At 43.6% G+C, this 24,159-nt stretch overlaps 1 protein-coding gene across 6 annotated transcripts in view; it reads right to left on the bottom strand.

Moving 5' to 3' along the window:
• Positions 1–24,159, bottom strand: part of flnb (filamin B) — a 169,771-nt gene that overhangs the window by 89,854 nt on the left and 55,758 nt on the right. For all 6 annotated transcript variants that reach the window (XM_004914170.4, XM_031901250.1, XM_031901251.1 and 3 more), the window contains exons 2-6: positions 13,942–14,190; positions 13,254–13,351; positions 12,590–12,737; positions 6,127–6,245; positions 5,329–5,406 (exon numbers count right to left, since the gene is read on the bottom strand). In XM_004914170.4, coding sequence (XP_004914227.1) covers positions 5,329–5,406; positions 6,127–6,245; positions 12,590–12,737; positions 13,254–13,351; positions 13,942–14,190 — 692 coding nt within the window. The remainder of the gene's footprint in view (positions 1–5,328; positions 5,407–6,126; positions 6,246–12,589; positions 12,738–13,253; positions 13,352–13,941; positions 14,191–24,159) is intronic.

The raw sequence follows: 24,159 nt of genomic DNA, 5'->3' as shown, positions 1-24,159 counted from the left end.
CTACTGTGTGTTCCAATAAGTTCATTGGGGCAGAGACTGGTGGGAATGTGAGAGGGACTTTGAAATGTAAGCTCACTGGGGCAGGGACTGATGGGAATGTGATAGGGGCCTTAGATTGTAAGCTCACTGGGGCAGGGACTGATGGGAATGTGATAGGGACCTTAGATTGAAAGCTCACTGGGGCAGGGACTGATGGGAATATGATAGGGACCTTAGATTGTAAGCTCACTGGGGCAGGGACTGATGGGAATGTGATTGGGATCTTAGATTGTAAGCTCACTGGGGCAGGGACTGATGGGAATGTTATTGGGATCTTAGATTGTAAGCTCACTGGGGCAGGGACTGATGGGAATGTGATAGGGGCCTTAGATTGTAAGCTCACTGGGGCAGGGACTGATGGGAATGTGATAGGGACCTTAGATTGTAAGCTCCACTGGGGCAGGGGCTGATGGGAATGGGATAGGGACCTTATATTGTAAGCTCACTGGGGCAGGGACTGATGGGAATGTGATAGGGGCCTTAGATTGTAAGCTCACTGGGGCAGGGACTGATGGGAATGGGATAGGGACCTTATATTGTAAGCTCACTGGGGCAGGGGCTGATGGGAATGTGATAGGGACCTTAGATTGTAAGCTCACTGGGGCAGGGGCTGATGGGAATGGGATAGGGACCTTAGATTGTAAGCTCACTGGGGCAGGGGCTGATGGGAATGTGATAGGGACCTTAGATTGTAAGCTCACTGGGGCAGGGGCCGATGCATCATATCTTTACTGTGGAATATGTTGGTGCTATATGGGTGTGGGGGGGTGGGGGGTCAGTGCCCAAAACAGATAAATTTGTACTGCTCTGACAGGAAATCTTGAGGCTGATTTATTATCAACATTTCAAGAACACCAGGAAAACTTATGGTCCCATAACTTTGATAATAAACTAATCTTTTCATGAGTCTAAACCTGCCAACTGGCCTGCTCTTCAAAGTCTGGATTTGGAATGTTGGCAGTTACATGTATGAGAGAGGGAGAAAGAATGAGAGAGAGATGGGGGGGGGGGGCATAACTCATCTACTGAATTACAGTGATAGATACATACATCTGATATATATTTAAATACATCACAAAAGCACTCTTGGGTAATTGCAACAGAGCGTCTTTACTGCATTGAACATGTAGCGTAGCGAACATCAACCCGTCTCCATGCTGATAGCGGTACCAGGATCGTAATGTGTTCATGTTGACTGCACTTTATGTTATGTAGTAAAGACAATTTTCTACAATCACCCGAGTGCTTCCGTGATTTGTGCTCGAACATACTGTAAACTATATCCTTATAATCGCTGCTTAGTGATATCATTTCTGTCACATGATTCACTGAAACTTGTGTATTATAATAACTAATGTACCTGTACTTGATCCCAACTAAGATATAATTACCCCTTATTGGGGCAGAACAGCCCTATTGGGTTTATTTAATGGTTAAATGATTCCCTTTTCTCTGTAATAATAAAACAGTACCTGTACTTGATCCCAACTAAGATATAATTACCCCTTATTGGGGCAGAACAGCCCTATTGGGTTTATTTAATGGTTAAATGATTCCCTTTTCTCTGTAATAATAAAACAGTACCTGTACTTGATCCCAACTAAGATATAATTACCCCTTATTGGGGCAGAACAGCCCTATTGGGTTTATTTAATGGTTAAATGATTCCCTTTTCTCTGTAATAATAAAACAGTACCTGTACTTGATCCCAACTAAGATATAATTACCCCTTATTCGGGCAGAACAGCCCTATTGGGTTTATTTAATGGTTAAATGATTCCCTTTACTCTGTAATAATAAAACAGTACCTGTATTTGATCCCAACTAAGATATAATTACCCCTTATTGGGGGCAGAACAGCCCTATTGGGTTTATTTCATGGTTAAATGATTCCCTTTTCTCTGTAATAATACAACAGTACCTGTACTTGATCCCAACTAAGATATAATTACCCCTTATTGGGGCAGAACAGTCCTATTGGGTTTATTTAATGGTTAAATGATTCCCTTTTCTCTGTAATAATAAAACAGTACCTGTACTTGATCCCAACTAAGATATAATGAATCGTTTCTGGAGCCAAAACAATCCTATTGGGTTTAATTACTGTTTAAAGACCCCTTATCCGGAAAACCCTAGGTCCCGAGCATTCTGGATAACGGGTCCCATACCTGTACCTTTATCTGATCATGGAGCTCCTTGGTGACTTGAATACCCTTATATGTCACAGTAGGGTTGTACACTAAATATTATATACTTAGTTTGTAGCACAGATTTCATTTTTATTACCTTATGCTCTCAATGAATAATTCTGGTATAAAAAGTTGGTTGCATCAACGAAAAATTGTCTGAAATCTTATTAAAACTACACCCAAATAAAAAAAAGCATAAAAAATTATAGGAATTAGAATTGTGGCTGGAAGGGAGCAGAGTACTGCACATAAACTTAAAATGCTTAATTAAACTGATTCTGTCAGAATTTTATGGTGTAGTTTTTATTACTAAATTATGCTGTGTGCTTTGCTAATAATTCCCTCTGTATTTGTAGCTGTAATATTGGTGTGTAGGCGCCATCTCAGTGCATTGTGCCTGAGTCTGAGCTTTCAGCCAGCGCTACACATTAGACCTGCTTTCAGCTAACCTATTGTTTCTCCTACTCCCATGTAACTGGAGGAGTCCCAAGCCGGACTTGGATTTCTTACTATTGAGTGCTATTCTGATACCTACTGGGAGCTGCTATCTTGCTTCCTTCCCATTGTTCTGCTGATCGGCTGCTGGGGGGGAGGGGGGGATATCACTCCAACTTGCAGCGCAGCAGTAAAGTGTGCCTGAGTCTGAGCTTTCAGCCAGCGCTACACATTAGAACTGCTTTCAGCTAACCTATTGTTTCTCCTACTCCCATGTAACTGGAGGAGTCCCAAGCCGGACTTGGATTTCTTACTATTGAGTGCTATTCTGATACCTACTGGGAGCTGCTATCTTGCTCCCTTCCCATTGTTCTGCTGATCGGCTGCTGGGGGGGAGGGATATCACTCCAACTTGCAGCGCAGCAGTAAAGTGTGCCTGAGTCTGAGCTTTCAGCCGGCGCTACACATTAGAACTGCTTTCAGCTAACCTATTGTTTCTCCTACTCCCATGTAACTGGAGGAGTCCCAAGCCGGACTTGGATTTCTTACTATTGAGTGCTATTCTGATACCTACTGGGAGCTGCTATCTTGCTCCCTCCCCACAGTTAGCACCGTTTTAAAACAGGAATAAAAATGGCAGCCCTGTATCCCATAATAATCAGCACTTAGCACACTATGTGTGTATACTTATTAGGTGGAAATTCCTAAGGAAACATCTGTTTTAATTTCCCTCCTTTCCCCAGTAGAAGTGCAAGGAGAGAGGCGCTGGGTTATTTAAGGGGAAGCCAGGCTGGTTCCATGCCCGGCACTTTGCTCCCGGAGACATTGACCTCTAGCGGGCTGTGCGGATATATCCAATGGGCTGTGCGGATATATTTCCATTTCAGGGAGATTAGTGCAACTGGCGCGCGTTGCTACCCTGCCCGATGCCGGCGCGCCCAAGCTCCTATGAGATAATGTATAGCTTGGAACAGCATTATAAACCCACTGACAGCTAAAAAGGGGATTTTAATTCACTTCTAATTACTGTAGGTCACATGAATACCCGGCTTTCCCCACTAATGCCAGATCATGTAAGGGCCTGTGCCAAGCTATGAGCTGTTTTGTTTCCCTTGGCACAAACTGACAGAATAGTCTCTGTGTTACTGAGTCGCCTTCGGGGCATCAACCACAGCACACAGCTCCTGTAGCGCCACAATGGGACTCGCCCATAGCGTGTTATATGGTGTAACTATAACCTACATGGCTCACAGCCCCTTAGCAACCAAGCCCTCTGCCCACTTGTACCCCCTGATACTGCAGTCACTGCATTAAAGGGGTTGTATCACCTTTGAGTCAGCTCTTAGTACAATGTAGAGAGTAATACTCTGAGACAATTTGCAATTGGTCTTAATTTTTTATTATTTGTAGTCTTTAAATTATTTTAATAATATAATAATAATTGTTCGGCAGCTCTCCAGTTTGGGGTAATAACAGCTATCTGGTTGCTAGGGTCAAAATTACCTTAGCAACCAGGGAGTGGTTTGAATGAGAGACTGATATATTAATAGGGGAGGGACTGAATAGAAAGATAAGGAATAAAAAGTAATAATAAAACTGGAGCCTCACAGAGCAATAGTTTTTTGGCTGCCGGGGTCAGTGACCCCCATTTGAAAGCTGCAAAGAGTTAAGGTGCCCATACACGTGAAGATTCGCTTGCTTGGCGAGGTCACCAAGCAAGCGGATCTTCACCCGATATCCCCACCTAGGGGTGGTTGATATCGGGGAACATGTAGGCTAATTCGATCTTTTGGCCCTGGGGCCAAACAATCAAATTATAATGGCGGAAATGGGGCAGTCAGTTCGGGGGCCGCGTCGGTCCCCGATCCGACTAAATCTTTTAACCTGGCCGATCAATATCTGCTTAATTTCAGGCCAGATATCGGTCGGCCAGGCCCCTCGCTCCTGCCCCTAGATGGGCCGATAAGCTGCCGAATCAGTCCAAGGGACCCATATCGGCAGCTACAATCGCCCCGTGTATGGGCACTTTAAGAAGAAGAAGGCAAATAATTCAAAAACTATAATGACCAAATGAAAAGGTTGCTTAGAATTGTTCATTCTACAACATACTAAAATAAAGCTGAACAACCCCTTTAATGGTACCTTCACCCACCCCTCTGGGGTAAAAATTTTCTACTTAGCCTACCCGTTCTGTGGAACAATTGGCACAAAATGGCAGCTTTGGGAATAAAGCTGAAGGCAAGAAAACTGGGTGACAATGTTACAGGGTTGAACATCCAAAGTAATTCTTACAGGAGAAGGGAAGTCTAAATAACTTGGGGAAACCAAATGTTAGGATTTCAGGTAGGTGATTATAATCAATAGGAGGGGGGGGGTTCCTAACATTTGCCACTCCCCCTAGTGATTTAGACTTTCCTTCTCTTTTAAGGCAGAGATACATCACCTGATTGGCCTGTGGATCAAACACTGGGACAATATACAAGGAGCCATATACAGTAGTGCAGAGGTCCCCGAACTACAGCCCGCGGGCCGGATCTGGCCCCCCAGAGCAATTTACCCGGCCCCGCTGCAGTAGTTGTAGTTCAACAGGAGTTGTAGTTCAACAACAGCTATAGCGCAGGCTGCAGCATGAAAGCTCCGCCTCCGTGACCAAGGCTGCACTTACCTTATGCATGCCTGTAACTTTAGGGACATACTCCACTGAAAATGTTTTGTTCTTGTCATTGTTTCCTGTGACCTTGGCCTAGAAAATAACGAGAGATGTGATTAGGAGATAAGAGAGGTATGTGGGGCGGGCAGAGCCGGGCACATCATTCCCAAGAGGTTTCTCATTACTTTCTGCCATTGTTTCCATTCAGAAACAGCCAGTAGTTAGTTATTTCGTTTATACAGGGCAGGGCTGTCCAACTGGGGGCCCCGGGCCGGATGTGGCCCTCCAAAGGAGTTTTATGGCCCCCCAGTTTGCTCAGAGACTCCACAGACTTCATTACATGACTTAATTTTAAATTAATCTGGCCCCCAGCATACTATAGGAGAAATAATTAATCCACTACATGTAAGGGTGAAGACACACGGGGCTACTAGTAGCAGCTACTTGTCATGGCTACTAAAACAGACAATGCTGATCATTTACTGATAACTGTCCCTACGCGTGTTTAGCAGAGGCAATTCTCAGCATTGTCTATGGCAGGGGATTTTCTGGCATTTAGTAACCGTGAAAAAGTAGCTGCTACTAAGTAGCTCTGTGTGTCTTCACCCTAATAAGTCAAACAGGACTAATAGAGGATTATAAGGAAGGGGTCGATGCCTGTAGTTGGTAGGTTATATAAGGAATTATTTATATCTACGTGGCTTTTGCCTTCACTGATTCAGGGATACCATGTGACACAGAAATAGAATGCTGGGTAAGTGGGTGGGATCTATAATGGTTAATGTTCACTGATGTTCAAACGGGATTACCCACCTCTTCCCTGTTGCCTTCTGGATCTTCTATGTACACCAGAACCTCGCCTGTCCCTGCACTGATGGTCTCCACAGTAAACGGTGCTGATCTTTTCACCATATTACCAGTTGGTTCAACACCTAAAAGACATTAAAAGAACATGTTCCAGTTATAACAGGTACAACCAATCACAGGCCACCGTCTACTTCTCAATTACGATTTCTCAGCGCCTCCTGGGAGCTTTCTGCTACCAGCTAATCCTGTTAGCAGAAGTCCTGCCCTGCTTTATGGCTGAGAGTCTAGCTATCTGTATAACAGAGCATTCTGTCACAGTGGCACAGATCCTATCTGATCCCCCCCATTGTAAGCAGCAGTCCTGCCCTGCTTTATGGCTGAGATTCTAGCTATCTGTATAACAGAGCATTCTGTCACAGTGGCACAGATCCTATCTGATCCCCCCCATTGTAAGCAGCAGTGCTGCCCTGCTTTATGGCTGAGATTCTAGCTATCTGTATAACAGAGCATTCTGTCACAGTGGCACAGATCCTATCTGATCCCCCCCATTGTAAGCAGCAGTCCTGCCCTGCTTTATGGCTGAGATTCTAGCTATCTGTATAACAGAGCATTCTGTCACAGTGGCACAGATCCTATCTGATCCCCCCATTGTAAGCAGCAGTCCTGCCCTGCTTTATGGCTGAGATTCTAGCTATCTGTATAACAGAGCATTCTGTCACAGTGGCACAGATCCTATCTGATCCCCCCATTGTAAGCAGCAGTCCTGCCCTGCTTTATGGCTGAGATTCTAGCTATCTGTATAACAGAGCATTCTGTCACAGTGGCACAGATCCTATCTGATCCCCCCCATTGTAAGCAGCAGTCCTGCCCTGCTTTATGGCTGAGATTATTTTCCTTTGTTTAGCCTACTGCCGCCTAGAGAGACCTCAATAAAGAGAATTCAGGATTTAGAGAGATTAACAGATGCAGAGAAACAAGATCCAAACATAAGATCTACAATGGATACTGTATAACACAAGTATTTCATTAAAAGTGTAGCCAGCCAGAAAAAGCCCAAAGCAAAGACTGGAGAGAAGGAGGACTTTTTTTTCACACAAAACACTGCAGGCGAATTAAAACAACATAAATATAAATATTCATTGACACAAGTAATTCCTTACAGCCAGAGATTGCTGTGCATGCAAATCTAAATATGTTTGGCTTTAAGTATGTATTCTGTGTTTCTGATCATTCAGCCCATGAAACGGATGAAGCTCTGGGCTACAAGATGATTTTTTATTTTTTTTTCAGACCATCATTCCCAGTTTCCCTTTTACTTCCAGAATATCAGACAAGAAAAATGGGGGAACAGGGAACTCCACCCAAACGATGTTCTTTTCTCAGTAAAATATTATTCCAAGGACCTTTCTAAAATGAATTTACAAACTTATTTATAAATGTAATTGCAACTGAAAGCAGTACAGGACCTGTTATCCAGAATGCTTGGGACCAAGGGAATTCTGGATAAGGGTTGTTCTGCCCCCAATAAGGGGTAATTATATCTTAGTTGGGATCAAGTACAGGTACTGTTTTATTATTACAGAGATAAGGGAATCATTTAACCATTAAATAAACCCAATAGGGCTGTTCTGCCCCAATAAGGGGTAATTATATCTTAGTTGGGATCAAGTACAGGTACTGTTTTATTATTACAGAGAAAGGGGAATCATTTAACCATTAAATAAACCCAATAGGGCTGTTCTGCCCCCAATAAGGGGTAATTATATCTTAGTTGGGATCAAGTACAGGTACTGTTTTATTATTACAGAGAAAAGGGAATCATTTAACCATTAAATAAACCCAATAGGGCTGTTCTGCCCCAATAAGGGGTAATTATATCTTAGTTGGGACCAAGTACAGGTACTGTTTTATTACTACAGAGAAAAAGGAAATCAGTTTTAAAATTCTGAATTATTTGATTAAAATGGAGTCTATGGGAGACGGCCTTCCCGTAATTTGGAGCTTTCTGGATAATGGGTTTCCGGGTAAAGGATCCCATACCTGTATCTGTTTATATTTTCTTCACTGCTGGCTCAGACTCCTGAAACAATGTAGCAGCATATATATTGTTTCAAGATTCTGAATCAAGAGTACAGGCAATAGTCCCCGGTGCTGGGAATATACCCATATTTTCTGTTGATTTTGTGCGGCAAATCTGTGTATGGGAGGAAGTCTGTAATTCCCGGCTTCCTTTGGGTTTATTAATAAGGATGCAATTAAAGTTTGGATGTAATTGGACCACAAATTACCATCTGGCAAGCCCCTGGCATTTTAAGATACGGGTGCAATTAACTGCAAATCATGTCTTCTTGGGGATTCATGTAAAATTAAATTTGCTACCGAACAATGAAGTTCGCTTTCTGGAACTGATAGTAAATGATGGGTGTGACCTGGGTATTAAACCAGTCTGACAGCAGCTTTCTGTCCCACCCACCTCTAGGAGGAAATGGCAACTGTGCTTGTGACATCACTACCTGCATGATGTCACCTTGAACACTAATTGTGACTATGCCAAGTATTAAAGGAACAGTAACACCAAAAAATGAAATTAATTAAATTAGAATGTACTGTTGCCCTGCACTGGGGTGTTTGCTATAGATGCTACAGTTTGTATAAATAAGCTGCTGTGTAGCCATGGAGGCAGCCATTGAAGCTGATAAAAAGGTACAGGTTACATAGCAGATAACAGATAAGCTCTGTAGAATATAATGGGGCTTTATCTGTTATCTGCTTAGTAACCTGTGCCTTTTCTTCTTTGAATGGCTGCCCCCAGGGCTACACAGCAGCTTTGTTTGTATAAACTATAGTCGTCTGTCTGAGGCAAACACACCAGTTGTACCAATGCAGGGTAACAGTACATTATATTATTATTTATTATGATTTGCCTTCTTTTAAATCTTTCCAGCTTTCTACTGACCCCAGTAGCCAAAAACGATTATTGTTACTTTGGATTCCTCATCTTTTTATTCAGGCCTCCCCTATTCATATTCCAGTCTCTTATTCAAACAATTGCTTGGTTGCTAGGGCAATTTAGACCCCAGCAACCCAATAGGCGCTGATATTCCAAAATGGAGACTTGAAAAAGAAGCTAAATAATTAAAAAAAAATGAAGACCAGTTGCATATTGTCTCAAACTGTCTTACTCTCTACATTATACTGAAAGTTCATTATAAGGTTAATTACCCCTTACCCCCTAACTCTTGGATCTGTTCTAATCAGCATTTCAGTTGGTCTTCATTATTTATTTCATATGGTTTTTGAATTATTATCCTTCCTATCCTTGATCTTTCCGTCTGGCAGCTGGAATGATTCAGAACAACCCAAGCAACCTAAAAAAAGTTTATTATTTTTTTTTATTGCTTATTTTTCAGGCCCTCCTCTAATCAACCTCTCTTTTTAATTCAAACCTAACCCCAGGTTGTTATGGTAATTAAACCCCTAGCAACCAGATAACATATTATATTCCAAGTCTTAAAGCAGGCAGAATGAAAAAAAAAATGCAAATAATTCAAAAACCACAAAATATGAAGATCAATTAGGAATTGCTTCTGCTGCCTAAACTATAACAGAAGTAACATTTTCAGCTTCACATTTGGCTCTGGGCCTCCTAAACGACCGCTCGCCAACGTGATTAAACCACAGAAATTTTACCTACATCTGACTGCTGCTGAGGTCCATAAAAATATTATGAGGTGTGAGTGTAGCAAAAAATAAAATGGGAACCATAAGCTACAGATGGCACATTTGTGCTGCTTTTTGAGCCTCTGAACTGGAAAATTATCCCTACAAGGTAGAGGTTTCATTTTGACTTGAATTAAAGGGGAAGTATAACTCGCACAGCAATGCAATAGCTTGGGTTTCTGAGCAGCAGGGACGATGCAGGCAACATATGCCTTCTAGGGTGATTTAGGATTACTGGAAAGTTCTGCAGTTTTATAAACATTCTGTTTCCCAGAATTATGTAAAGTTATAGCAGGAACGGCCCATCCCATCGCCAGCGAGAGATATAATCATACGGCTCATTACAAGCAATTATGAGGCTTAGAATGGCTAAACATCCTATAATGTATAGGGCTGCTGCTCAAACCGGCACATAAACTCCTACAGACCTACACACTGCAGACTAGATTTACAGAACAGGGTACCCCAGGCTATAGAAGATACAGTAAGGCTTTCTTTCTCATTACCATGTAAGCTATACATCCAAGGGAACAGCTAATTAGATTTTACCATGTCACCATGAATTAACGAGCATTTACACAGGTTACACTTTAACAACAGTTCTAACTTGGTGGAACGGTGCCTATTTCAGCCTAAATTACCATATTAATATATAAGGCAGATTCTGATATGTAAGACTAACGAGGAGGTAGACAGGGCCTTCTACCCTATGATTTAAGGGCAGGAACATGACACAGCAGACTGTATTCTACCATACAAGATTCAATACAGAACTGGACCAAATGCTGATTTGTACCATGTAATACAGACCAGGAAGTGGACACATGGATGTAATCGAATATGTAATATACAGAACTCCATGAAGTGGACAGAAGACTGCACTCTACTGTGTAATATAAACCAGGAAGTGGACAGAAGGCTGCACTCTACTGTGTAATATAAACCATGAAGTGAGCAGAAGGCTGCACTCTACTGTGTAATATAAACCAGGAAGTGGACAGAAGGCTGCACTCTACTGTGTAATATAAACCAGGAAGTGAGCAGAAGGCTGCACTCTACTGTGTAATATAAACCAGGAAGTGAGCAGAAGGCTGCACTCTACTGTGTGATATAAACCAGGAAGTGAGCAGAAGGCTGAACTCTACTGTGTAATATAAACCAGGAAGTGAGCAGAAGGCTGCACTCTACTGTGTAATATAAACCAGGAAGTGAGCAGAAGGCTGAACTCTACTGTGTAATATAAACCAGGAAGTGGACAGAAGGCTGCACTCTACTGTGTGATATAAACCAGGAAGTGAGCAGAAGGCTGCACTCTACTGTGTAATATAAACCAGGAAGTGAGCAGAAGGCTGCACTCTACTGTGTAATATAAACCAGGAAGTGAGCAGAAGGCTGAACTCTACTGTGTAATATAAACCAGGAAGTGGGCAGAAGGCTGCACTCTACTGTGTAATATAAACCAGGAAGTGAGCAGAAGGCTGCACTCTACTGTGTAATATAAACCAGGAAGTGGGCAGAAGGCTGAACTCTACTGTGTAATATAAACCAGGAAGTGAACAGAAGGCTGAACTCTACTGTGTAATATAAACCAGGAAGTGGGCAGAAGGCTGAACTCTACTGTGTAATATAAACCAGGAAGTGGGCAGAAGGCTGCACTCTACTGTGTAATATAAACCAGGAAGTGAGCAGAAGGCTGAACTCTACTGTGTAATATAAACCAGGAAGTGGGCAGAAGGCTGCACTCTACTGTGTAATATAAACCAGGAAGTGGGCAGAAGGCTGAACTCTACTGTGTAATATAAACCAGGAAGTGGGCAGAAGGCTGCACTCTACTGTGTAATATAAACCAGGAAGTGAGCAGAAGGCTGCACTCTACTGTGTAATATAAACCAGGAAGTGGGCAGAAGGCTGCACTCTACTGTGTAATATAAACTAGGAAGTGGGCAGAAGGCTGCACTCTACTGTGTAATATAAACCAGGAAGTGAGCAGAAGGCTGCACTCTACTGTGTAATATAAACCAGGAAGTGAACAGAAGGCTGCACTCTACTGTGTAATATAAACCAGGAAGTGGGCAGAAGGCTGAACTCTACTGTGTAATATAAACCAGGAAGTGGGCAGAAGGCTGCACTCTACTGTGTAATATAAACCAGGAAGTGGGCAGAAGGCTGCACTCTACTGTGTAATATAAACCAGGAAGTGAACAGAAGGCTGAACTCTACTGTGTAATATAAACCAGGAAGTGGGCAGAAGGCTGCACTCTACTGTGTAATATAAACCAGGAAGTGGGCAGAAGGCTGCACTCTACTGTGTAATATAAACCAGGAAGTGGGCAGAAGGCTGCACTCTACTGTGTAATATAAACCAGGAAGTGGGCAGAAGGCTGAACTCTACTGTGTAATATAAACCAGGAAATGGACAGAAGGCTGAACTCTACTGTGTAATATAAACCAGGAAATGGACAGAAGGCTGAACTCTATTGTGTAATATAATCAGGAAGTAGACAGAAGGCTGTGCTGTACCATCTAAGAAAGACCAGGAAATGGATGGGGGGCTGCATTCTACCATTAAATAGACCAGGAAGTGGACAAGATGTACTGTCTGCGGGGCAAAGCAACTTTGATATTTTATGATGCAAAAAGGAAACCACAAGATCCAATAAATCCAAGATCCAACAACAAGATCCAATAAATCTGCTTCAGTAATTTACTAAAGTTGGACAAGGTTTTCAAGCAGTATAAGGACAATTACCTAATCCATAAGCTCTGGCTTTCTTCGGGTTCAGTTTGGGCTTCAAGGGTGCCCCGGGCTTTAATTTGGCTTTAGGGAACTGTGACAGGTAGGTCATTACAGAGTGTTCATCCACATTCGGATCAATGATTTCTTCTGGAGCAATCACCTAGGGAATAGCACTTGCATTAGCCATGAACAGAAATTATTTTTTATTTTCCTACATGTCAGTTAATGTTTTGATTGGATACTGCAGTTTCACAGTGGGTGGAGAAAGGATTTATTTTGTTTTTAAGGTGGCCATACATGGGAATATTTCAGCTGCCAATTTGGGTCCTTTAGACCCCCAGCCTTTGTTTGGCAACTTCGACAACTGAGCTGATCTTACTGTGTATGGCCACCTTTACTCTCCAACTCAATGCAAAAAGTCATTTATAAAGAGCTCCACCATCTATATTGCCTCTCCCAAAAAAACAAAAGCTTATTATACAGATGGGGATAAACCATGAAAGACTATTACAGATATATATATATATATATATATATATATATATATATATATATATATATATATTACCCAGCCCCACAGTGACAATAACAAACACACAAAAGCTGTTCAGATTTGCAACATAAGTATTAAGCTATTCACATGAATATGTCTATCTATTCCTGAATATTTCAGTACCTGAGGGACTCCTAGCCAATCATCAGCTTGCTGCATAGCCTCCCTGGCATTCTCCACCGGCTTCTTAGGGTCCCAAGATTCCCAATCGGGACATAATCCTGGAAAGAGATATTAGACATTTGTATGCCATTGTTTCATCAGTTGGCCCATTCACTTTCTATTTAGAATCCACAATCTAAAGTTGGCCATACATGGGCAGAATTCAGCAGCTGATTCGGGTTTTCTCAGACAATTATAGTTAAAAAAGGATCTTAATTTCTGTAACTAGTTAGTAAGTTAGTAGGGTTTAGGGACAGTATTTAACATCTCTGGGTTGTTTCCCTGTGCTACTCTTTTATGCACTTGAACCTGTATTGACTATCTATGCTTTACCCTGTTTACTGAATAAATATTCTTTGTTATTGTATAAAATATTACGAGCCTGGAGATTATCATACTCCTAGACACATAAGTGAGTCGGCACTAGTATTAGTATTTGTATTATACTGATAAATCTGTACCTACACTTCCAACACCAGTTAGCAATGAACTTTGTGAACTCCCATAATCCTCCACTACTGGAGAAGAAACATTAATCGTCTTCGGGCTGTTTTATTTAAGCTGCTGTTACAGGCAACCTCTAGTTCAGCAACTCAGGGAGAGCAACAGGCTGAGAATCCCTAAAGTAAAGGACAAGAAAATGAATTACCTGGGGCACAGCTATCCACCAGAGCTCCCAGTGCCTTTCCATCCTGCCAGTTCTGGCTGAAATTGGTGATTGGCAGCTGAGGGATTTTGTTCTGGATCCAGCCCAGAAGTCTCTGCTTTGGCGTCTGGTTCTTGGTTTCCTCATCACCTTCATCTTCCCAAACGGGCATGGAGATGGAATAATGCAGGATAAGGGTCCATATCAGGCCGAGGATAAGCTTTAGGTTGCCGTCCACAATAGCTTTGCTGTCTGAACAAACAGAAACAGGAATGGTTATTTAAGATACAAGAACCGATGCTACACTATATACCAGTGGGTGCAACCGATTGTCCAGGCTGCCGCACCACCAATATTCACTTATTTGTTCAAATAATGGGGAAAAAAAGATTTACAAAAAAAATGAGTGTCATCGTCAGAACTTGGGCCCCAGGTATGAAATACAAATAATTTGTCCCTAATTGTTTAGTATCTTATAGAACCAAATTTCTAAACCACTGGCTCCCAGATGTTGCTGGACTACAACTCTCCGCTCAGCATAACCAAACCCCAATTATATGTTAAATAAACAAAGAAAGTTGTAGTTAAGTAACGTTTGGGGACAAAGGGAAGGGGGTTCTACAGGGACCTCCTGAAAGCATCTTTTCAGTTCAGTGGGAACTGCCATACTGTTCACAGACTGAATTCCCAGCATGCCTAGCAGTTACCTCATTTCTTTATTTGCTATGTTAAGGGGTTTTTTAGTATATGTAGAGAGTGATATTCAATTTGCAATTGGTCTTCATTTTTTATATTTAGTTTTTGAATTGTTTTACTTTTTGTTCAGTTACTCTCCAGTTTGAAATTTCAGCAGCTATCAGGTTGCTGGGGTTCCAATTCCCTTAGCAACCACAGAGTGGTTTAAATGAAAGAGAGGAATATGAATAGGAAAGATAAGTAATAACAAGTAACATTAGCAATAAAATTGAAGCTGCAAAGAGAGCAATAGGTTTTGGCTGCCGGGGTCAGTGACCCCCATTTGAAAGCTGGAAAGAATAAGAAGAAGAAGGGAAATAATTCATAAACTATAAAAAAAATTATGAAGAACAACTGAAATGTTGTTTAGAATTGGCCATTCTATAGCATATAGAACTTTGTTATGTTTTTTTAACTTGAAGGTGACCATTCAAATCTTGTTGCTGATTGGTTACTATGGGCAATATCACCGGTGATGTTGGTTTACTCACTATAATAAATATGCCGCTTACTGTAAAAATGACTTGAAAGAGTTAATTCTCGGATACTGCCGCAGAACCAACAACATCCGTGCAATAAGTCTCCAATCGATAACAAAAGAGCCTCTGCACGGCAGGAATAACGATAAACATTTATCTGGAGCGAAACACCCGGCGATCAGAAATGATTTATGTGAGAATAAGCGTTTCCAGTGAAACAGACCCAGTCTGTCCTGTGTGCGGGGAGAACTATTCCAGCGATAAAACTGATTCACCACGCAACATAAAAATGAGATCAGGGCTGATCCTCAGCAAGAAACAGTGCTAAACATGAAATATGGCATTGCACACATAAACACCGCAAAGCATTTCCAACACTAAAAGTCAGCACTTTATACTATCAGTACTGAATTCATTGTAATTAAAGCAAAACATAGCTTATTGTGTGCCCAGAACATTCCCTCTCTGTATATTTGTATTTATACATATGGGTAGGGGGTGCCATAGTGTTTCCCTTAGACAGTACAGTATGGGGGTACAGCTTATTGTGTGCCCAGAACATTCCTTCTCTGTATATTTGTATTTATACATATGGGTAGGAGGTGCCATAGTGTTTCCCTTAGACAGTACAGTATGGGGGTACAGCTTATTGTGTGCCCAGAACATTCCCTCTCTGTATATTTGTATTTATACATATGGGTAGGAGGTGCCATAGTGTTTCCCTTAGACAGTACAGTATGGGGGTACAGCTTATTGTGTGCCCAGAACATTCCCTCTCTGTATATTTGTATTTATACATATGGGTAGGAGGTGCCATAGTGTTTCCCTTAGACAGTACAGTATGGGGGTACAGCTTATTGTGTGCCCAGAACATTCCTTCTCTGTATATTTGTATTTATACATATGGGTAGGGGGTGCCATAGTGTTTCCCTTAGACAGTACAGTATGGGGGTGCAGCTTATTGTGTGCCCAGAACATTCCTTTTCTGTATATTTGTATTTATACATATGGGTAGGAGGTGCCATAGTGTTTCCCTTAGACAGTACAGTATGGGGGTACAGCTTATTGTGTACCCAGAACATTCCTTCTCTGTATATTTGTATTTATACATATGGGTAGGGGGTGCCATAGTGTTTCCCTTAGACAGTACAGTATGGGGGTACAGCTTATTGTGCGCCCAGAACATTCCTTCTCTGTATATTTGTATTTATACATATGGGTAGGGGGTGCCATAGTGTTTCCCTTAGACAGTACAGTATGGGGGTACAGCTTATTGTGACTGTATATAAGACACAGCAGGTCCCGGCAGACACCCACGTAATCCCGTTCCTAAAGAGAGGAAAGACGCTCATGTTCCAGCTTGATTCTGTAGCAGAAATGAAAGAGCGGAGAGGGAAGGCCATTATCCCTTACCTGTGACTAATTGCACTTATTCATCATTAAGGAGTTGACTGAATCCTTATGAAAGGATTAGGGTGGTGGCAGATTTATGGCTATTTTACTACTGGAAACTACAAATCCCAGCAGCCACTGCCAACTAGGAAAAAATACAGGGGAGGAATTATGGGAAGGTCTCATAGCACAGACTCAGTGGGGTCAGTAGTGTGGGCGCCATCGCCCCTTGGCTATAAATACACGTGGCGGTGCCAGGGCAACTCTGTGCCAACCTCTGCATCATTTGTTCTTATTCACCCGACTGTTGGTTTTTCCAAGCAGCCTGGATGCCATTTGCGCAGCCTGTACATTCCTACAGGGATTGGCTCCATTAGAAGCAATACAAGTCTTTCCTTCTCATTATAACCTGCAATAGATTCGACCCTCTGGGCCTTTATTTTTGGCCAGTTGTTATTTTTGTCGTTGGCTTTGCCTTCTGTACATCAAGGTGTGAAATGCTGGACTGTATGGGTGGAACCAAGCTGCCATGTCCTCATCCTTCTGAATTTATACCCCCTGGCAAGGGGTGTGGTTGGGGCACAGGGGGTGTGGCTGGGGCACAGTGGGGGGAGGCTGGGGCACAGGGGGGGGAGGCTGGGGCACAGGGGGGGGAGGCTGGGGCACAGGTTGTGTGGCTAGGGTACAGGGGGGGGGAGGCTGGGGCACAGGTTGTGTGGCTGGGGTATGGGGGGAGGCTGGGGCACAGGTTGTGTGGCTGGGGCACAGGGGGTGTGGCTGGGGTACAGGGGGTGTGGGTGTGGCTGGGGTACAGGGGGTGTGGGTGTGGCTGGGGCACAAGGGGTGTGGGTGTGGCTGGGGCACAAGGGGTGTGGCTGGGCTACAAGAAGTGTGGCTGGGGTACAGGGGGGGGAGGCTGGGGCACAGGTTGTGTGGTTGGGGTACAGGGGGTGTGGCTGGGGTACAGGGGGTGTGGCTGGGGTACAGGGGGTGTGGCTGGGGCACAAGGTGTGTGGCAGAACATGGCTGACCCTCCATCCTTGTGTCCTATATCTGTAAATGGCAATGCAATGCAGCTGGGATTAGAATGGATAGAACATCACTGGCCAATGTGCAGCTTCAGATAGACTCCAATGCCATAACCGTAATGCAAATAACATTTTTCGTAGTCTTTAGTTGCCCTTTACATTCCACGCTGGTGCGGATCTGGCTGTGCCTGTGAGACCAGTTCCATGAATGCCCTGCTATTCAGCAGCTCCGCTTGGCTGCCTTCCCTACAAGCTCATTACTTGGGTTCCGTCCCATCTCCATCTGTTATTGCCACTGCTTTTTTCCCTCCTTTCTTCTTAAAACACAAGTAGAGATTTGAGCTTGGCAGCAGCGCTGGGCCCCGACTTGTCCCGGGGTTATTATGGGAACGCTGGCTTTGTGCCTCCGCCATTGATTACTTTCATCCTTCAGTAATAATCAGCGCTGCTTCACTTCCAAGAAAACATTGCAGGGATTCTAATAAAAGGCTGCTGTTTTATTGCCCCCATACATGCCAATGCGCCTGGGTCTGGGCTAACGAAGCAGATTTATTGAAATGTATTGTAATGTAAAGCCCAAAGCAGATATTCTGTTCTATTATTTTGGAGACCATTATACATTTATATTATCTCTTTCATAGTTTTATGGTATCTCTCTGTACAGGCTATGAGCAAACTTAGGGGGCTGTTCCTGCTGAATTGTGCTTAGTACAGGGGAATCCCTATGTGCCATACTTTTATGGTATCTCTCTGTACAGGCTATGAGCAAACTTAGGGGGCTGTTCCTGCTGAATTGTGCTTAGTACAGGGGAATCCCTATGTGCCATAGTTTTATGGTATCTCTCTGTACAGGCTATGAGCAAACTTAGGGGGCTGTTCCTGCTGAATTGTGCTTAGTACAGAGGAATCCCTATGTGCCATAGTTTTATGGTATCTCTCTGTACAGGCTATGAGCAAACTTAGGGAGCTGTTCCTGCTGAATTGTGCTTAGTACAGGGGAATCCCTATGTGCCATAGTTTTATGGTATCTCTCTGTACAGGCTATGAGCAAACTTAGGAGGCTGTTCCTGCTGAATTGTGCTTAGTACAGGGGAATAACTATACTGCCATATATGGCATCTTTCCCTACAGGCTATCGAAGTTAAGAGGGGGTATGTAGTTCAGGTAGAGTTTTAAGCAGGACTGGACTTGGCAATCTGTGGGTTCTAGCAAATGCCAGGGGGCAGCAATAAGATTCCAAGGCTGACTGAGGGAGGGGAGGGAATTCATATAGCCTTTAGGGGAACAAGCATTTATTGTTTTGTAAGATAAAGGCACAGGATACGCTTAGCAAAAGAGAAGAGAGTATTGATTGGGCCATAGTCCAGGCTGTTCCTATAGAACCAGATAACATGCAGGAAATGTCTGTCAGAGCAAAAGGTGTATACTGTACTATGGCACCCCCTTCCCATATGTATAAATACAAATATACAGAGAAGGAATGTTCTGGGCACACAATAAGCTGTACCCCCATACTGTACTGTCTAAGGGAAACACTATGGCACCCCCTTCCCATATGTATAAATACAAATATACAGAGAAGGAATGTTCTGGGCACACAATAAGCTGTACCCCCATACTGTACTGTCTAAGGGAAACACTATGGCACCCCCTTCCCATATGTATAAATACAAATATACAGAGAAGGAATGTTCTGGGCACACAATAAGCTGTACCCCCATACTGTACTGTCTAAGGGAAACACTATGGCACCCCCTACCCATATGTATAAATACAAATATACAGAGAAGGAATGTTCTGGGCACACAATAAGCTGTACCCCCATACTGTACTGTCTAAGGGAAACACTATGGCACCCCCTACCCATATGTATAAATACAAATATACAGAGAAGGAATGTTCTGGGCACACAATAAGCTGTACCCCCATACTGTACTGTCTAAGGGAAACACTATGGCACCCCCTACCCATATGTATAAATACAAATATACAGAGAAGGAATGTTCTGGGCACACAATAAGCTGTACCCCCATACTGTACTGTCTAAGGGAAACACTATGGCACCCCCTACCCATATGTATAAATACAAATATACAGAGAAGGAATGTTCTGGGCACACAATAAGCTGTACCCCCATACTGTACTGTCTAAGGGAAACACTATGGCACCTCCTACCCATATGTATAAATACAAATATACAGAGAAGGAATGTTCTGGGCACACAATAAGCTGTACCCCCATACTGTACTGTCTAAGGGAAACATTATGGCACCCCCTACCCATATGTATAAATACAAATATACAGAGAAGGAATGTTCTACAAGTGTGTTATGTTCTCAAGAGCTTACAATCTAGGCATACCCCCACCCGACATGTTTTTACAGGTGCAATCAACTTCCCAATTCTGCCCTGTAAGCTCTCTGCCCAATCAGAGCCACAAGACAGGGAAGCCCCGGCAGCCCCCTAGGGCCCCGGCTGTTGAATGCCCCTTTGTCAGTGGGAGAAAGGAAATATCCGTGCCCATGTCAGTAGCTGTGGGTGGTCCCACACTCCTCACTTTACCCGTCCATCGCCCCCCAACAATCCTGCCTTTATAGCTTCTTTATAAGGTGAAAGTTATTGGCCTAAGGATGGTGTTTTTCCAATAGAAGCCACATGTTCTAATTAGCCTAATTAAACACATCCACCTATTGGCGGCGGTTATGGGCAAATAAGAAATTCCTCAACAAGAACAAGTGGAACCCGGGTGCCTGTGCCAGCCAATCAGAATCCCCCACTACTCCCCACTAAGGCCAAGTTAGAACTCTTCCTCGGTCACTTGTGCCAGAGGGCAGATTATATCTATAAGCAGAACAATGTATGGACCGACTCAAGTCATTATTTTAACATCTGGAAGGGTTTTATTCTTAGAAATAAGAAATTCTACCTATTTAAAAAATATAGAGAAACCAAAGGGACGGAGGGATGAGAGTCATGTGACTGCCAGTCCTCGCTGCCTGGCAAGGATCCCTCTCTGCAAGTAAAATGGCTTAGCAGAAGCTAAAATAAACTGTCATCAGGTAATATAGACGCTGGCAGCCACTACCTGGTGCTGCAGCCCATCTCCTATTGCACGTTCCCCCGTGGCCCCCATTTCAGGCTACTGTTCCCGCCCGTGGGATCTGATCCCGCTCCAGCAGAGCGCTGTACGTGTAACACTAGCAGGGCCTGAAACATCAATATCCCCAGGCCTCCGAGGAAAAACACCGTACGAAATTCCCCATTGCCAGAATGAGCTCATACGAGGGCCTCGCTCCCTGCCAAGGTTTGGGAGAGCATGTTGGGGCGGTGAAATGAGAATATTTAGCAACCAAATATTAGCCAAGAAGCCTCTGTGTGCCAAATATTCTGCAGCAGCCCAAAGGCATTCTCACGGGTCTGTATTACCCATGGGGTCTTTATCCCTGATCAGTAAGCTCAGTGCCCCCAAATGGGTCTGCAAAAAAAAAAAAATGGACGAGGAGTCACCCAATGGTAATGTCACAATTGGTTGCAATGAGGAGTCACCCAATGGTAATGTCACAATGGGTTGCAATGAGGAGTCACCCAATGGTAATGTCACAATGGGTTGCAATGAGGAGTCACCCAATGGTAATGTCACAAATGGTTGCAATGAGGAGTCACCGAATGGTAATGTCACAAGTAGTTGCAATGAGGAAGCACCCAATGGTAATGTCACAATGGGCATTGGTGAGGAGTCACCCAATGGTAATGTCACAAATGGTTGCAATGAGGAGTCACCCAATGGTAATGTCACAATGGGTTGCAATGAGGAGTCACCCAATGGTAATGTCACAATGGCCATTGGTGAGGAGTCACCCAATGGTAATGTCAAAAAAGGTTGCAATGAGGAGTCACCCAATGGTAATGTCACAATGGGTTGCAATGAGGAGTCACCCAATGGTAATGTCACAATGGGTGGATGGGTACCTATATTATGTAGTCTTGGATGAACCTATATATAATAGTTTTCCACTCATACAAGTTACATTTCCCAGCTCTGTAATATAAAATGTCCTCCCACAACTCCCTGGTACTTCTTTACTGCAACTCCCAACACTCTTGGCCTCCTATTAAACTGTACTGTATACTGTGCAGATACACTGGGTTATACAGTCAAGCTGCCTGGGAAACTACACCAAGTGTAGTAATTGTTGTCGTTTAGCAGATTTGCCTTTTTGTTAAGGGCAACGGCCCCAGTTTACATCATTCGAACAAAGGCGAGGTCTGTAACTCTGAGCATCTGGGGCTTCCAACAGCCCTTCCCTTGCTGCACCCATATCTGTATCCCACCTGCACCCACATCTGAGCCCGGGGGGACATTCCCTGGCCTCATACTGACAGTGAATCAGAATTTCTGCTGACCAGATCCGACATGACTTTCCTGTGGTGCTTCCTCCCAGCAGGGGTGATACAGCTATAATCTGCCCGGGATAGAGATCTCCATTACTGTTCCCTTCTGCTATAAACCCAGTGAGAATGAGGAATGAATGGGTATTGGGGAGTTGTATCAGGAGTCAGAACCAGCAGTGCAGGGAAGGGAAAGGGACAGACACAGTGACAGTTACACATAACTATAAACCCAGTGAGAATGAGGGATGAATGGATATTGGGGAGTTGTATCAGGAGTCAGAACCAGCAGTGCAGGGAAGGGAAAGGGACAGACACAGTGACAGTTACACATAACTATAAACCCAGTGAGAATGAGGAATGAATGGATATTGGGGAGTTGTATCAGGAGTCAGAACCAGCAGTGCAGGGAAGGGAAAGGGACAGACACAGTGACAGTTACACATAACTATAAACCCAGTGAGAATGAGAAATGAATGGGTATTGGGGAGTTGTATCAGGAGTCAGAACCAGCAGTGCAGGGAAGGGAAAGGGACAGACACAGTGACAGTTACACATAACTATAAACCCAGTGAGAATGAGGAATGAATGGATATTGGGGAGTTGTATCAGGAGTCAGAACCAGCAGTGCAGGGAAGGGAAAGGGACAGACACAGTGACAGTTACACATAACTATAAACCCAGTGAGAATGAGGAATGAATGGATATTGGGGAGTTGTATCAGGAGTCAGAACCAGCAGTGCAGGGAAGGGAAAGGGACAGACCCAGTGACAGTTACACATAACTATAAACCCAGTGAGAATGAGGAATGAATGGGTATTGGGGAGTTGTATCAGGAGTCAGAACCAGCAGTGCAGAGAAGGGAAAGGGACAGACACAGTGACAGTTACACATAACTATAAACCCAGTGAGAATGAGGAATGAATGGATATTGGGGAGTTGTATCAGGAGTCAGAACCAGCAGTGCAGGGAAGGGAAAGGGACAGACACAGTGACAGTTACACATAACTATAAACCCAGTGAGAATGAGGAATGAATGGATATTGGGGAGTTGTATCAGGAGTCAGAACCAGCAGTGCAGGGAAGGGAAAGGGACAGACACAGTGACAGTTACACATAACTATAAACCCAGTGAGAATGAGGAATGAATGGATATTGGGGAGTTGTATCAGGAGTCAGAACCAGCAGTGCAGGGAAGGGAAAGGGACCGACAGTGACAGTTACACATAACTATAAACCCAGTGAGAATGAGGGATGAATGGGTATTGGGGAGTTGTATCAGGAGTCAGAACCAGCAGTGCAGGGAAGGGAAAGGGACAGACACAGTGACAGTTACACATAACTATAAACCCAGTGAGAATGAGGAATGAATGGATATTGAGAATTACATTATGCATAAGTCTATTTTTGGGTGAAGTTCCCCTTTAAGTGCAACCAGGTACTGTTCCCATCCGTGCCCGTACAGTGAATAATAGTAGGTTACAATAAGATAACACCGAGGTGACATTGTGGGATTGTGAAGAAGGAAGAGACAGGCAGAGGGAGCTCCCATGACGTGACTCTATTGTACCCGACAGTAAGTTGCGAAGCTGCGGTAGTGTAAGGGTTACAGTAAGCAGTTTATGGGGCAGGACGTGTGCGAGCAGAACCTGCCCCGGGGAACAACCAACATGAAACTGCTGCTCTTTGGAGCGTATCAGAGATCAATAGATACAGTATCTCCCGGCCCCATGGGGCTACAGGGGCAAGTTGAAGAGGCAAATTCTCTCCCATATTTAGTCAAATGCTGGAATGCCCCTATACTGTACATGCTGGAGGCAGTTTGGGAACCTGCCCCAGCCTTGCAATGCCCAATATATCAAAACCCAGCGGGCAGATTTAAGCTGCCAATTCAAGTCCTTCAGGCAGATTTGGCAGCAGATTTGGCAGCTTATCTGCCCCCGACGGCCCCCCTGACCTATATCTGGCTGGAAATTGGTGTTGATCAGGTTTGGTTTTCCTGTCAGAAAATTAGAACCACAATGGCTTATCGATACCGAAGCTCCATTGGCCAATAGGTTGGATCAGAACGATATCGGCCACCTCAGCTGGGCATATAAGGGTAAGACTGCTCATCTGCCAACCACGCCAAACAAGCGGATCTTATAATGTATGGCCACATTTCCAACTGCCCATAGATTGCCCAGGTATCAGTAAGG

The sequence above is a fragment of the Xenopus tropicalis genome, chromosome 4 (assembly GCF_000004195.4).
Source record: "Xenopus tropicalis strain Nigerian chromosome 4, UCB_Xtro_10.0, whole genome shotgun sequence".
In the NCBI taxonomy this organism is placed as follows: domain Eukaryota; kingdom Metazoa; phylum Chordata; class Amphibia; order Anura; family Pipidae; genus Xenopus; species Xenopus tropicalis.
Note: the sequence above shows the minus strand (reverse complement) of the source record. Positions and strands in the feature narration are given on the sequence as shown.